General features: G+C 39.5%; 1 protein-coding gene across 1 annotated transcript; it reads right to left on the reverse strand.

The window, feature by feature from the left end:
• Window positions 1–10,585: 10,585 nt before the first annotated feature.
• Window positions 10,586–13,147, reverse strand: LOC103440057 (putative pectinesterase 63). The gene is made up of 4 exons (XM_029106000.2): window positions 12,616–13,147; window positions 12,326–12,532; window positions 10,872–11,113; window positions 10,586–10,786 (listed from the first exon to the last, which is right to left on the reverse strand). Exons 1-4 carry the CDS (start codon window positions 13,111–13,113, stop codon window positions 10,621–10,623), a joined length of 1,113 nt encoding a protein of 370 aa, XP_028961833.1. The 5' UTR covers window positions 13,114–13,147; the 3' UTR covers window positions 10,586–10,620.
• Window positions 13,148–14,001: the final 854 nt, after the last annotated feature.

A 14,001-nucleotide genomic window follows, 5' to 3' on the forward strand; every position in this document is an offset into this window, starting at 1 on the left:
TTAGATACTTTATGGTTTTGGTTGACATTTCCACACGTTGGTCACACGTGTGATTGTTGTCCACAAAAAACGCTGCATGCTCCAAACTATTGGCTTAGGTTATCAAGCTCAGGGCTCAACACCCTGATTATCCAATCAAATCTATTCAATTGGATAATGCTGGAGAATTCACATCTAAAACTTTTGATGACAATTGCATGTCGGTTAGGGTTGAAGTTTGTTGATGCACAAAATCAGTGAGGACCTTGGCACAACAAAAAGTGTCAAGTTTGTGACCCTCGCTAGATTGCTCCGGTCACTAGTGTGGATAAGTATGTAAATGGATAAAGACAGGGAAGCAAACACAAGATGTACGTGGTTCACCCAGATTGGCTACGTCCACGGAGTAGAGGAGTTCTCATTAATTGTGAAGGGTTTACACAAGTACATAGGTTCAAGTTTTCCTTTAGTGAGTACAAGTGAATGATTTAGTACAAATGACATTAGGAAATATTGTGGGAGAATGATGTCCTTTTATAGAAGAGTTTCTAACTTTGTTCTGACATTGACACGTGTCGTGTTGTGATTGACTTCTGATGTTGACACGTGTCGCACTGTGATTGGCTTTTGATGTCAACACGTGTCGCATTGTGATTGGCCTCCTGGTTGGAAGGAAACTCTTCTGGGTCCTTGACGGTATAACTTTGACCGGTGCTCAGTAGTTTTGGGATTGGTCAAGTATGGTACAAACAGTGCTCCCCTAAGTTCCTAAGTGAGGGAAGCTCCTCGGTTGGGGACTTGCAAGATCCAAGCCGCTGAGAAATCACGACACTTTTAAGTACTGAAGTGTGGTATCGTCTTCACTTGCCTTATCTATCTCATAGGTAGATGTGATATTTTCTCTGGAAGTACTCTTCCTCCATCCATTGGTGGTATCTTTAACCGGTGGAGATGCACAAGGTAATGTATCAATTTCACTTGAAGCTTACTTGTAGTTTCATGCTTGGTCAAGCACGATACAAACCATATAGTAAGAGTCCCCCAAGTCGTCGAGCTAGGAGATCTGTTGAAAGAGGTGACAGACAAGATAAGCAATCAGAGCTCCAAGCAATCAGTCCCAGATCAGAAGTTTGACTTCGAGTTCCGGCTGATTGTTCTCATTCTCCCTATCTTGCAGGCAGCATGAAGGATAAAGAGAAGAAAAATGAGAAGAGATGATATGAGATACTTTTGCTTTTGAAGAAGTAACTTTCCACAGGCTTATTCTTGAACTGGGCTGGAGGGTTTTCTGGTTTCCTCCAGAGTATAAGGCCGACTCAAGAATTTGAGGGTCAAAACAAGTTCATCAAATCTAGAGTACGTTCGACCCTGCTGATATGGGATACTTTTTCTGTTGACAAAGTAGTGGATGTATCGGCATGTGTTCCATTACGCTTGTCTCCACATGCTTCCTTGTATCCTTCACACTTGCCTTATCTGTTCCTCAGGCAGATGTGGTATATTTTCTGGAAGCATAAGATGTTGAAGATGAGTACTCGAGAGCAATGCCAGGTATGTAATCAGGCAAGGGGTTCCAGGCAGTCAGTTCCTGACTGGAAGCTTGATTCTAAGTGCTGACTGATTGCTCTCTTTCTCCTTGTCTTGCAGGTAAGAACAAGGGCAAAGGAAAAGACATGGAAAAAGCATGATATGGGATACTCTTGCTTTTGACCCTGATGATATGAGATACTCTTACTCTGGTGTGGCTGGTTTGCATAGGTATTATTGGGGGGGAGAAAGCTGAGTATTTCGAGAGGCTTTGTTGGGAGTGCCATCTCAGATATGAGGAATGGTTGAGCATTTTTGCAGGTCTGCCTATCCGTGGAAGATGGAGGTCGACATATATAGGAGTCTCCCTAATAACAAGTAGTAATGTTATTCTTTTACCTTTCTTGGTCATAACAATCTAATGGGAGCTGCAAGCTTCACGTGTTTTAACTTTGTCAGAGCACTTTGAAAAAGTGGTCTGTGGTATCTGGAAAGCTGATGTTGCGTGTCAAGATTGCAGACAAGCTTTATCCAAGGAAATCTGGCTCTCGAAGTTCGGAGAGCGGTGCCTCTTCGATTTTCGAACAAGCAATCCTGTCGGGGATCTGGCTTTCGAGATTCGGAGAATGGTGCCCCTTCGATTTTTGAGAAAGCAATCATGTTAGGAGTCTGGCTTCTGGCTCTTGAGATTCAGAAAGTGGTGTCTCTTCGATTTTTGAGAAAGTAATCCTATTGGGAGTCTGGCTCTCGAGATTCGGAGGGCGGTGCCTCTTTGATTTTTGAGCAAGTAATCCTGTTGGGAGTCTGGCTCTCGAGATTGGGAGAGCGGTGTCTCTTCGATTTTTGAGAAAGTAATCATGTTGGGAGTTTGGCTCTCGAGATTCGGAGGGCAGTGCCTCTTCGATTTTTGAGCAAGTAATCCTGTTGGGAGTATGGATCTCGAGATTCGGAGAGCGGTGCCTCTTCGATTTTTGAGCAAGCAATCTTGTTGGGAGTGTGAGTAAAGGTTGGGCATTTTTGCCAATCTGCCTTGCCACGGAGCACGGAGCACGGAGGTTAACATACATAAGGACTTTCCAGTTATCAAGCAGTGATACTGTTCCTTTACCCTTGTGGGTAATAGTAGGGTAGCTAGACCTTCAAAATTTATGTATCTAAACTTTGTCAGAGATCTTTGGAAAAGTTATATGTGGTACCCCGATGAGCTGATGTTGCGTGTGGAAAGTGGTGCCTCTTCGAAATCCGGAGAGTGGTGCCTCTTTGATTTTTGAACCAATGGCCATGTTGCCCTTTCTTTTATAGGGGCACCAATTGTGTACAAGTAGTACATTCAGAGAGTTATTGCTTGTAGGAATTTTCCCTTTATTTTTGTACTTCAGAGATTTATTGGACCTCATTTCTCCTTCATCATTTCTGAAAATGTCTGACCCATCCGACCGTCATTTTGACTTAAACTTTGGTGAAGAGGCAGCTATGTCTCCTCAAGAAAACATATGGCGTCCATCCTTCTTATCCCCTACTGGTCCTCTTACCGTTGGAGACTCTGTGATGAAGAATGATATGACCACTGCGGTGGTGGCCAGAAACTTTCTCACTCCCAAAGATAACAGACTACTTTCCAAACGGTCTGATGAGTTGGCTGTTAAGGATTCTGTGGCTTTCAGTGTTCAGTGTACAGGTTATGTGTCTAATATGGCCAAACGCCTATTTGCTCGAACCCGCCAAGTTAAATCATTGGCGGCTAAAGTGATAAGTCTCAAATAGGAGATTAGATGGCTCAAGCATGAGAATAAACAGTTGCACAGGCTCGCACATGACTATGCTACAAACATGAAGAGGAAGCTTGACCAGATATAGGAATCTGGTGGTCAGATTTTACTTGATCATCAGAGGTTTGTGGGTTTGTTCCAAAGGCATTTATTGTCTTCGTCTTCTGGGGCTATACCGCGTAATGAAGCTCCAAATGATCAATCTCTGATGCCTCATCCTTCTGGGGTTCTGCCGACTACTGAGACTTCTCATAAGCAACCTTTGTGAAGGCTCCCTCTTGGTTGTTTATTTTGACTCATGTATATGTATATATTTGTAACTTATCGAAGATATCAATAAATAAGCTTTGCTTCATTTCAACATATTGTGTGAAATACACCAAAGTCTTCTTCACTAAGTGTTTTGAATTTTTTTTCTTTTGTTTCTTGTATGTTGAAGCTTTGTGAGTGAAGCATGTAGGTTGAGGTAGTGTTCCCTTAATTTCCCGAGTGAGGAAAACTTCTCGGTTGGAGACTTGAAAAATCCAAGTCACTGAGTGGTCGTGAGACTTTTGAGTATCAAGGTGCAATAGCATATGGTAGGAGTCCCCCAAGCCTTCGGTCGAGGGAGTTGATGAAAAAGGTGTCTTGTTAGTAGCCAAGCTTCTAAAGTAAAAAAACTTCACCATTTTCCTCTCTAAGTGGTAGCCCAAAACTCCTCCTTCATATATATTTGTTATGAAAGTTGTTAGGTTCAAAGAATAGAAGGCCTAGGCAAATTTTTTTTTTTCGATTTTTTTTTCTTTCGAATTTTTGAATTTTTGAATTTTTGAATTTTTGAATTTTTGAATTTTTGAATTTTCGAATTTCTGAATATATATATATATTAAGCTTTGTAGGTGAAGCTTTGGTGTTGAAGCTTTGTAGGTGAAGCTTTGAGGTTGAAGCTTTGTTGGGTACCATGAATTGATTTTGCTTCACACTATCTTGATCAAGAGTGTGTGAAGCTTTTGTAGGTGAAGCTTTTGTGGATCAAGCTTTTGTGGGTGAAGCTTCTATGAGGTGAAGCTTTTGTAGGTGAAGCTTTTGTGTGTCAAGCTTTTGTGGGTTAAGCTTTTATGGGTGAAGCTTTTGTAGGTGAAGCTTTTGTAGTGAAGCTTTTGTGTTGAAGTTTTTGTAGGTGAAACTTTGGAGTTGAAGCTTTTGTTGGGTACCATGAATTGATTTTGCTTCACACTATCTTGATCAAGATAGTGTGAAGCTTTTAAAAATTTGTAATTGTCCTCCATTGATGAAGCTTTTGTTGGTGAAGCTTTTGTGTTGAAGCTTTGTAGGTGAAGTTTTGGAGTTGAAGCTTTTGTTGGTTACCATGAATTGATTTTGCTTCACACTATCTTGATCAAGATAGTGTGAAGCTTTTGAGAATCTGTAGTTGTCCTCTATTGATGAAGCTTTTGTTGGTGAAGTTTTTGTGTTGAAGCTTTTGTTGGGTACCATGAATTGATTTTGCTTCACACTATCTTGATCAAGATAGTATTAAGCTTTTGAGAATTTGTAGTTGTCCTCCATTGATGAAGCTTTTGTTGGTGAAGCTTTTGTTGGTAAAGCTTTTGTGTTGAAGCTTTATAGGTGAAGCTTTGGAGTTGAAGCTTTGTAGGTGAAGCTTTTGTGTTGAATCTTTTGTTAGGACCATGAATTGATTTTGCTTCACACTATCTTGATCAAGATAGTGTGAAGCTTTTGAGAATTTGTAGTTAAACTCATTTGATGAAGCTCTTGTTGGCACCATAAATTGGTTTTGCTTCACACTATCTTGATCAAGAGTGTGTGTGAAGCTTTTGAGAATTGTGGTTGCCCTCCATTGATGAAGCTCTTGTTGGCACCATAAATTAGTTTTGCTTCACACTGTCTTGATCAAAAGTGTGTGAAGCTTTTGAGAATTGTGGTTGAACTCCTTTGATAAAGCTCGTGTTAGCACCATAAATTTGTTTTGCTTCACACTGTCTTGATCAAGAGTGTGTGAAGCTTTTGAGACTTGTGGTTGAACTCCTTTAATGAAGCTCTTGTTGGCACCATAAATTGGTTTTGCTTCACACTGTCTTGATCAAGATTGTGTGAAGCTTTTGAGAATTATGGTTGCCCTCCATTGATAAAGCTCTTGTTGGCACCATAAATTGGTTTTGCTTCACAATGTCTTGATCAAGAGTGTGAAGCTTTTGAGAATTGTGGTTGCCCTCTATTAATGAAGCTTTTGAGAATTGTGGTTGCCCCCCATTGAGGGTTTTTTATTATTTGTGAATGCTAGGAGTTCACATGTACAAGTTGTACCACTCATCTTCTGGTAGGTGGAATGAATGGTGAGTTGCTTTTATCACTTGGTTGGTGGTACGAAGATGAGTTCCTTCATCACCTTTCATCACATTTCATCACCTGGTTGGTGGCACGAAGATGAGTTCCTTCTTCACCTGGTTGGTGGCATGAGTGGCAAGTTGCCAAATGATATTAGAGTACGGGTTGTACATTTCATCACCTGGTTGGTGGCATGAAGATGAGTTCCTTCTTCACCTGGTTGGTGGCATGAAGGAGAGTACAGGTTGTACATTTCATCACCTGGTTGGTGGCATGAAGATGAGTTCATTCTTCACATTTCATCACCTGGTTGGTGAGAATAAGGGCAAGGTGTCAAGGCATATTGTAGCGAGTGTCGAATGACATAAAGTATGTTGAACCCTTTCGAATCACAGTTGGCTTATGTATGGATGTGTTGGAATATATGATGTTTATGTATGAATGTGTTGGAATGTATGATGTTTATGTATGAATGTGTTGGAATGTATGATGTTTATGTATGAATGTGTTGGAATGTATGATATTTATGTTGATTGATATGAGTGATGCTTATGAATGTTTTGATATTCATGGAGGGATCCATGCTTTTGATATGTGAACCATGTTGGTTGTAACACTTAGTATCACATACTTTGTGTCAAAGTACGGATGTTGAAGCTTTGAGTTGAAGTATAAGGGTAGGTCAGTGTAGACCAAGTGTTCGAGTGCTAGGAACTCAAAAGACTCAGAAGAAGTTGTCTAAATTCCATTTTCTTTAAATATTTACCAAATGGCTTGTGTGACAAAAGATCTCAAATGATTAAGAGTCAAAACATTTGTAATGTGTATGTCTTCTTATTATAGCATTTCCTTCAGTACCTAGTCCTCCACTTTGAAAGAGTGAGGCTTGGCCCCATAGTCATAATAGTCGACGGTACGTTCACCCCTGGTTGTCTTGATACGAACTTTTATCCCTCTTATTGTAATGGGCTTGCTAAGAGTAAAAATCATTCTTCTTACTAAGAGATAGATACGTTTGGTGACTTAGCGAGTAGCTAAATAAGGTAGGAGATGATGCAATGGGTGTCTGAATGGCCAAGATCTCCTCACTTGGTAGAACTTGATTTCCACTTCCCACTTGTTGATAGGGGTTAACCATATAGGGGTTCCCTTGGTATGTTCTTGTTTCGGCGGAGGCGTGGTTGTAAGCATGTGCCATCACCTCAGAGTAAGTCTTCCAAGCGTTGGCATTGATCATGTACTTGAAGAAACAATCACGTAGACCGGCCGTGAAGGCCTTAAGGGCGGTCTTGTCATCTGCCTTAGCGCAACGAGAATACTCATGGCTGAAGCCACCGGTATACTCTCGTAGTAAATCGTCTGGCTTCTGGCGAATAGTGTACAAGTCATCTACAGAATGCAAGCGATCAGTTTAGAAGATGTGTTGAGAGACAAACAGTTTCCTCAGTTCCTCAAATGAGTCTACTGTCTCAGGTGGAAGATGGTAATACCAGTTTAGAGCTCCACCAAAGAGGATGGATGGGAAGAGAAAACATCGCTCTTCGTCGGTATGCATCTGATATGCCATGGTGGACTCAAAGAGGTTAAGGCGTTCAATTGGGTCCTCCATTCCAGTATAGAGTTGTAAACCAAGATTTTGTTTTGTCTTAGCTTGAAGGGGGTGTCGAGGATCCTCCTTGTGAGAGGGTTAGGCCTGGTTAGTTCCAGTCAGGTATCTCGGCCTGACGTTTGGCTTTCAACTTGTTTACTTCCTCAATGAGCTGTAGGACAACGGGGTCCTGAGTGGAGTCATGTACCACTGGAATTTTCTTTCGTAAGTCTCCATCGCCTCTTGGAAGTAGGAAAGTTTGAGCAATGGCGTGTGGCTTTTCCTTAGACTCGTCGTACTGACTTCTAGGGCGAGTTTATTGGAATACCTCAGAGTCACATGTACCTTCATGTTCCTCTGGGACCTGTCGTTCCTTCCCTAGATTGGCAGATGGCCTGGGTCGTGGGATAGGACTGAGTTTTTCAGTAACCCTTGGGTTATTGATCTTCGAGCATATGTGGAGGGGATTCTCTCGACGTTGCTTTAGGAAGCCTCGGCAGTCACGATAAACGGCTTTCGATCCTTCCAACCCTTCTGCAAGGAGGTGTCTTCCTCCACTTCTCCTACTTCGGGTCGAAGCATCTGGGTTGAGAGAAGTCTCATGTTGATCAATGTTTTGATGATTTGCTCGCTCCTCATCAGGGATACACATGTCGAATGAAGGTGACTCTCCGTGTTGGGAGGCACCCAAATGATGGTTGATGTCCACAGGGGCAACGAGCTCGCGTGTTTGAGTACGCCTAGTTTCGTGGAGCGTCTCAAAGAGCTTCTCATACTGCTCCTGGAGGACATCATTCTTCATTGCTATCTTGTTGTTCTGAGCTTCTAACTCATCGACTTTAGCTTGAAGAGCAACCCTTGTTCCTTCCTTCTTTCGTTGTTTTAAACTAGGTGCAAGATGGGTGTCATTTTGTGTGATATGGCTTCCTTCGCTCCCCATGTTGGAGAAGGATGTCTGGTCAAAAGAGAGTGTACGCATGGTGGAAACCAGCTTGGCAAAGCTGAAAAGAGTGGGAATAAGTGTTGTTTCCCATAGACGGCGCCAAATGTTTATGCACAAAATCAGTGAGGACCTTGGTATAAGAGAAAGTGTCAAGTTTGTGACCTTCGCTAGATTGCTCCGGTCACTAGTGTGGATAAGTATGTAAATCGATAGAGACAGGGAAGCAAACACAAGATGTACGTGGTTCACCCAGATTGGTTACGTCCACAGAGTAGAGGAGTTCTCATTAATTTTGAAGGGTTTACACAAGTACATAGGTTCAAGCTCTCTTTTAGTGAGTACAAGTGAATGATTTAGTACAAATGACATTAGGAAATATTGTGGGAGAATGATCTCCTTTTATAGAAGAGTTTCTAGCTTTGTTTTGACATTGACACGTGTCGTGTTGTGATTGGCTTCTAATGTTGACACTTGTCATGCTGTGATTGGCTTCTGATGTCAACACGTGTCGCATTGTGATTAGCCTTCTGGTTTGAGGGAAACGCTTCTGGGTCCTTGACGGTATAACGTTGACCGATGCTCAGTAGTTTCGGGATTGGTCAAGTATGGTACAAACAAAGTTGAACATCTCGTACCCCCTGTTCACACCAAGAACGGCCTAGCAGAGGCTTTCATTAAGCGCTTACTACATACCAAGCTCTTGATCACTGCTTGGGGCCATGCAATATTGCATGCAGCAAAGTTGGTCCACCTGAGGCTTGTTGTGACACAACCATTTAGTGCCCTTCAGTTGGTTCACAGATACGAACCCGACATATTGCATCTACACGTTTTTTGTTATGCGATATATGTGCCGATCTAAACGCCTTTACGTACAAATATAGGGCCTTAGCGAAGGATGGGAATCTATGTCGGATATGATTCTCCTTCGATTATTTGTTACTTTTTGACAGGTGATCTATTTACCGCCGTTTCGCGGATTGTCACTTATATAAGACAGTCTTCATGTCGTTAGGGGGAGATAAAAATGCCAACGTTTCTAAAGAATGACGCGAATTATCGTGGAGAACCCCCACTTTGTCTCATTTAGATCCCCACACCGCTTAGTCTAAAACTGAAGTGCAGCGCATATTAGATCTCCAGAGCATAGCTCAGAGCATGCCAGTTGCTTTCACCGATCTAGCGCGTGACAAGATCACATATTCTAGCTGCGAATACGCCTGCAAAGATGGATGTACCAAATGTACGACGGACTTCCCTCCTGGAGGCCTAGGACACTAATCTTGGTGATCCACGTACATTAGCGGCTAGCCAATCATATGCCCCTACATAAAAGCGTGGCAAACCTCTTGGTTCAAAGGATTCACACCCCTGGAAGAGGAAATCCATGGCACAATGTAGTTTGTGCTTTTGGATTTCTTGTATTGGGCTGGTCATACCTTGTAGAGTTGTAGGCATGGGCTAATGTTTTTTCATTAGCCTCAAACAAATTTGAATTGGAAAGATGCAACTGATGTTGAATTAGGTTAAAGAATAAAATGGAAATTGGTACTCTCAAAATCTCATTTTGCACTTCAAATTTTCTGTAATTAGAAAGAAAAATACACTTGTGAAAACTATAAAATAAGATTTTTGGAGTGCTAATAACAGTTTCCAATAAAATAAGTGTTTAATTATTTTTAAGGCCAATTTAGCCTCTGAATTATCATCTAAGTGAAAATTAGGTCCCTAAACTATTTTTCAGAAAAAACAATCCTTAAACTATAAAAATTTGCCAATTACATCCCTAATATTAGATTCAATGCTACTATATTCAATTTTCCGTCAATTTAAGTCATATTGTTTGCATGTGATACTCATTGGAGGGTAGATTGGTAATTTTTCATAAAGAAATAATGTATAGAGTTAACTTTGGATGGTAAATTAAACATTAGATTCGCAACCTATATGAAATGTTAAGGGCTTATAGGCGAAAAATTGATGGTATTACACTCTAAAGTGTGTCAAGTGACTTAAGTTGACGGAAAATTGCTTTGAATATAATAATAGGGATGAAATTAGCAAATTTTCATGAATTTAGGAACTAATTTTACCGAAAAAATAATTTAAGAACCTAATTTTAACTGAGATAGTTCAAAGACTAAATCGACACTTCGCCCTATTTTTAATTCTATTTTTTGTTCTTATATTTTGATTTATATATACGATTAATGCAATTGAAATAGACTTTGTATATAATTTTGTGAACAAAAATATTCAGCTGGCGGTTTGGCCATTATTTCAAAAATCCATGTCCAGCACTGCTTAGATCTCATCTAGGCACTAAGCAGTTGCCTACCGCAACGACTGAGAAATCGTTCTACGGTGTTGGTCAACAGTACCCCTTTTCACCCCTTCCCACGACAATTCCTGGTTTCGCCACTGAATGCATAAACACACGTACTATGTGTATATATGTATATATATATATATATATATATATATAACTACACTTTTGGATTTGGAGGAGGAAGCAGCCATTTGGAACCCTGAATATATCCAAGGCTAATGAAAGGCTTGACTTGTTCGTCTGTTAGTTCTTTGCTCAAATTTCTCTTATTATATATACTTGAACCTTGACCAATGCACTTGTACTCTCCGTAGGACACAGTGCTGCAATTTCAAATTATATTATTAACTCTCGAAACCAATTATATGAAAATGCTTAATCATGTACTAATTAACGTAATCTGCTTACTTGTCACGTTCGGGGTGGTTATCGTTGCTCCAACCGGCAGGGTTAACTACCTCGGTCATGCTGGTGTAAGCATACACCACCTGAGGTCTAACTCTCCAAGCCCTACCCAAATATGTGCCACTGCCTATCCCAGTTATGTTGCAGTGAACAAATGAGTATCCAGTGTCCTCCGAAGCTGAGTCCCTTGCTTGTGCTGTTATCACTGTTATTCCAGTATCTCCCAGCACATGCAACTCGGTGTTCTGCACCCATTAATTATATGTTACATTATTAGTCACCAACCATCAAGAGTTCAAAACCAATATGACTTATATCGACAAACAAAAAGATTAACTATATATATATTCTTGTTAATCCACCCAAATTATGTTTTGAAAGGGGGAAGGGGAACAATCTTGGAATCCAATGTTTATATGGTGAGACTCGCACAACCCACTTCACTAATGTCGTTCCTATATATGACCTGAATTCATACATAATTTTTTTAGGGGTTTTTGAACTTTAATCCCTCAAGAAGATTAAAATTTAAAAAAATCTTGGTGTTAGATTAAATATTGATTTTAGTCCCTAATGTGCCCTTAATTCAAAATAATTAATGTGCATTTTATTTAATGTCTCCCATTAAATATTTAAATTTATTAATACACAAATTTTAATTTATTTTTTGACCAAAAAAGAGTTTTTTAATTTATTAATTTTATTTAACATTCTTCAAACTTGAAAGACTCAATTAATGTACCTAAATGTTAGTACCGAAATATATTATATTAAACTAATATATTTAAATGTTAGTACCAAAATGTATGTACCTAAATATATGCACCGAAACGTATTAACATAATATTAATGTACCTAAATGTATGTACCGAAATGTATGCACTGAAATGTTAGTACCGAAAATGTATTATATTGAATTAATGTACCTAAATGTTTGTATCGAAATGTATGTACCAAAATGTGTGTACCTAAATGTATGCACCGAAATGTATTATAATGAATTTAATATACCTAAATAAAGAAGATAAAGTACATCAAAATAAATTGTATAACAAAAATTAGTTTATCTAAATGTTCACAACAAAATATATTACGATAAATGAAATGAAAATAAAAATTATAATGAAATAACATTAATACATTAAAAATTAGAAAGAAAAAGATAAATAATTAAAAAATCAAAATATAATTAATAAATGAGGTTATTAATGTATCAAGAGACTAAAATTAGATTTTGATCTTACTCATGGTTTTAATCAAAAAATCATCTTTGCCAGGATTAAAATGAAGTTTTCTATTTTTTTTTTACAAAGAAAAAGATAATTGTATGAGTCAACCATATTTAACTTTTTTTTTTTCTCACAACATGTACGTAAAATACACCGTTACGGTGAGACTCGTCCATTAAAATCACCGGCTTTATTTGGGAATTATAGTGTTAGATAGGGAGACATTACCAAATAGAGAGACTTTCCACTTCCCCAAATGAAATCCACAGTGCCTTCAATGTAGCAGTCCTTGAACAAATGATTGCCCCTGTCATCACAAAGGGTGTCCTGAAATCCAACCAACTTGCAATTGTACAAGGCTGAATTGTTGCCCGACACCCTCAATGCCACCGCCTGCGCTCCCACTCTTTTCCCATCTGGCCTTGGCGAAGAGTTCTACACAAACCAATCCACCAAGAGAATGTTAATGAAAAATAATTGTGTGACGGTAATATCACGTGATATGATCTAGTTAGTACTTTAATAAGAAGGTTAGCGGCAACAAAGTAGTCAGATTCTGCAATCACTGTAGCACTGTTTACAGTTCCATACTTCTGGGCCGTGCCATCAAATGTCAAATTTGGCATATTTGATGGAGAACCATATAAAGTGACAAATGGTTTATTTCGTGGAATCATAATTTTTTCGTTGTACTCTCCTCCGCCAACATGCACAATGACACGTTTCGTGTTCCCGGCCGGAATGCTATTAATAGCGTCAGTGACGGTCTTGAAGTCTCCTTTTCCATCTTGCATGACCTTGATGACTGTTTGACCAGCCTCGGCCGTCACAACGGCAGGGTCAAGCGTGCTCTGCCGTTCTGTGTATGGCTTCGCATTGTTATCGAACCATGTGTTGATTTGGGAATGGTCGGATGGTATCGGTGTATTGTCGTCCGCCGTGGCAACGGTGGCGGTGAGGAGAATTGTCATAATTAGAGCTGCATGGACGCCCATGCATGTGTTTTTTCCGGCCATTTTATTTTTTGGGGTGCTATTGATTAAAATGGTGAGTAGAAGGTTTTGATTTTATAGTCCACAAAGCATTAGGTGCTTTAAGGTAAAGTGCATTATTAGAGGGGTTATTACCCAAAATATGTGAGACTTGGAGAACTTTTCGGATAGTTTGGATGTCATTTTGGGGTTCATGTTTGCTGGGATTTCATATCCACCCTTTGTGTTAACTAAACAAAAACACCACTATCTATGGAAGCTACAGCTTAATTTGAGAAAGAACATGGATAATTATGGTTTTATGATTGATATATTTATCGCAACACTCTTAAAACTCGAATGCCATCTAATATCTCTTTTAAAATTCTTTTTCCTCACACTTAATTCTCTAGAAGTATACTTCATCTCTCACTATTTCTCATTCCGTCAAAGGAACGTTAGAATAGCCTGCGATGCTATATATGTCGTTTATATTATAGAAGATTAAAATAAATTAATTAAGATAACTATTATTGTCACTCTAAAAATCTAATCATGCACTCTTTATAAGAGTATGTTTCTTTCTAAATATAAAAAGTTTAGAGTGCACAATTAAATCTTTAGTCCTAATGATGGTGTGCTGAAAACGGAGGGATGAAGGAAAGTGGTGGGTCTTTAATTAAGAAAGCCCCATCGACATTAATAATTTTTGGAAAACCGGTGGGAGGTTTGGACTCCTGCCACCGGCTGATAGAGCGGCAAACAACCAAGTTAGGGCCTTCATACTTACCATTCCACAGAAGCTCATTCCTTGCCCTCCAAATAAACCATAGGAGCATAAGGAAGCACTCGAAATCACAATTGGACGAGCTACTTGAGGTGAAGGAGACCCAATCCATACGGACACGTCAATCTAGTGCCGTATCCTGTATC

Source organism: Malus domestica, chromosome 07, assembly GCF_042453785.1.
Source record: "Malus domestica chromosome 07, GDT2T_hap1".
Classification (NCBI taxonomy): Eukaryota; Viridiplantae; Streptophyta; class Magnoliopsida; order Rosales; family Rosaceae; genus Malus; species Malus domestica.

Coding starts and splice junctions, on each gene's coding strand:
- LOC103440057 (XM_029106000.2), bottom strand. CDS start 13,113: ATGGCCGGAAAAAACACATGCATGGGCGTCCATGCAGCTCTAATTATG. Junction 12,533..12,615: donor CCGCTAACCTTCTTATTAAA/GTACTAACTAGA, acceptor TGGTTTGTGTAG/AACTCTTCGCCAAGGCCAGA. Junction 11,114..12,325: donor GTGGAAAGTCTCTCTATTTG/GTAATGTCTCCC, acceptor TAATGGGTGCAG/AACACCGAGTTGCATGTGCT.